At 37.7% G+C, this 2,029-nt stretch overlaps 1 protein-coding gene across 2 annotated transcripts in view; it reads right to left on the reverse strand.

The window, feature by feature from the left end:
* The window catches only part of LOC135093605 (uncharacterized), a 4,673-nt gene extending 3,262 nt beyond the window's left edge, over positions 1 to 1,411 (reverse strand). Inside the window, exons 1-2 of one of the 2 annotated variants that reach the window (XM_063993012.1) lie at positions 1,254 to 1,411; positions 1 to 57 (exon numbers count right to left, since the gene is read on the reverse strand). The exon at positions 1 to 57 is cut by the window's left edge and continues 56 nt beyond it. In XM_063993012.1, the coding sequence (XP_063849082.1) occupies positions 1 to 52 (52 nt within the window). In that variant the 5' untranslated portion in view covers positions 53 to 57; positions 1,254 to 1,411. The remainder of the gene's footprint in view (positions 58 to 1,253) is intronic. The other variant, XM_063993011.1, reaches the window with a different exon arrangement.
* Positions 1,412 to 2,029: the final 618 nt, after the last annotated feature.

Here is a 2,029-nt window from a genome sequence, read left to right on the forward strand (position 1 = left end):
AGGCAGCCAGCAGCAGCACCACCAGGCAGGGCAAGGCGTGGCGGGAACCCATGGCGGCTGTCAGGGTTTTTTGTGGTGGTGGTGGTGGTGGTGGTGGTGGTGCAGAGGACGTGGTATGTTAATAATATGAAGCATGATTATTTAAGCTAACACGTGATAAAAGAGTATGGTGGTGGTGGTGGTGATAGAATAATAATAATAATAATAATAATAATAATAAGAAGAAGAAGAAGAAGAAGAAGAAGAAGAAGAAGAAGAAGAAGAAGAAGAAGAAGAAGAAGAGTTGGAGGGGGCGGAGGAGTAAGGGGAAAATGAAGATAATGAAGATGATGATGAAGAACACGAAAAGAACAAAAATAAGAACAGAAAAAAAAGAAAAAAACAGAAAAAAAGAAAAGAAATACAAAGAATATAAAAAAAGAAAAAAATAAATAAATAAATGAAAACGTTACAACACATGTCACACTTCCTTATCAAACTCACCAATTCCTGGAAAGATAAAGTGTGTGTGTGTGTGTGTGTGTGTGTGTGTGTGTGTGTGTGTGTGTGTGTGTGTGTGTGTGTGTAAATGACAAGCACATACATAATAGGGATTGACACATGCGTAGATAACTCGACTGGTACACACACACACACACACACACACACACACACACACACACACACACACACACACACACACAATGTTCCAATTAAACTTTGAAGAGTAAGGGCATAAACTAATTGAGAGAGAGAGAGAGAGAGAGAGAGAGAGAGAGAGAGAGAGAGAGAGAGAGAGAGAGAGAGAGAGAGAGAGAGAGAGAGAGAGAACCTATTTTCCAGCATCGAAATCTCCACCTATTTCTTCTTCTTCTTCTTCTTCTTATTATTATTATTATTATTATTATTATTATTATTATTATTATTATCATTATTATTATTATTGAAGATGGAAAGTGAACTCTCTCTCTCTCTCTCTCTCTCTCTCTCTCTCTGACCTTGCTCAGGTGTACCATCGACACACACACACACACACACACACACACACTACAGACAAAACAAACACATACACAAAACACAAAACAACATCAACAACAACACAACAACGACAACAACAACAACAACAAAATAATTATTACTCAACCCACTCCTTTCCGAGTAATTTTCTTGCAATATTTCAACATTTTTCTTCTACTCTACATTTTTCTTCCTCTACTGGGCTATTTACTCTATATCATATCTACCACTAGTTAATTCCCTTATCATATCCTTACCTTACTCGCTAATAGAGTGTGACGTAGGGCAAGGCGGGGATATTGAGGGGAGAGCAAAATGTTACACCTTCCCTCTGGAATGTCTGGGAACCTACTGAGCATTTAATAGTACAGTGTTGCCGCGCGTCACTCCTCAGCTTCCTCAGGTGAACGAAATTTCCCTAAATGTACATCGAGAAATACCCTAGCTGTTTCTATGTGTTTCTCTCTGTTCTTCATTATACGCCCGTAGGACAGTAACATTGATTGTTGCCGGGTAATGTTTAATGTTTTGTAAAGATAATCAATTTTTATTTCGTGTTTGCCTTATTTTTGTTCTCTTCCTGAGGTTTTAGAAATATCCCTGTTTCTTTCAAAATTTTCGTGGTATTATTATAAATTAATGAAATTCTGAGTTTTTATAGACCTCTATAATCTTGCATTTCATTTGATTTTTACCTTTTCTTTCTCATATTCACTCTGCATGGTTACCTTCCTTTCTTTGATCATTTCTTTCTTCATTTTCTCAGTGTATGACTACGATAGGAAATGTTAGTTCTTATCGATAAACTTCTTAATCTAATTTGAACTTTCACTCTTTGTTTCTTCATCGTGTACAGCGTATTTGATTATTTCTCTTTATTTAAGAAAGCAACAAAATCCCTAAACATCTTCCTAGCACAGCATGAAGCGAGGTAACATTTGCTATCTCACGGGAATCCCCTGTTTCTCCTAATTCTCCCTTCTTCGTCCCCCTTTACCCTCCCTCCCGCCTCCCCGTCTTCCTTCCTGTCGCA

The sequence above is a fragment of the Scylla paramamosain genome, chromosome 43 (assembly GCF_035594125.1).
Source record: "Scylla paramamosain isolate STU-SP2022 chromosome 43, ASM3559412v1, whole genome shotgun sequence".
Taxonomy (NCBI): Eukaryota; Metazoa; Arthropoda; class Malacostraca; order Decapoda; family Portunidae; genus Scylla; species Scylla paramamosain.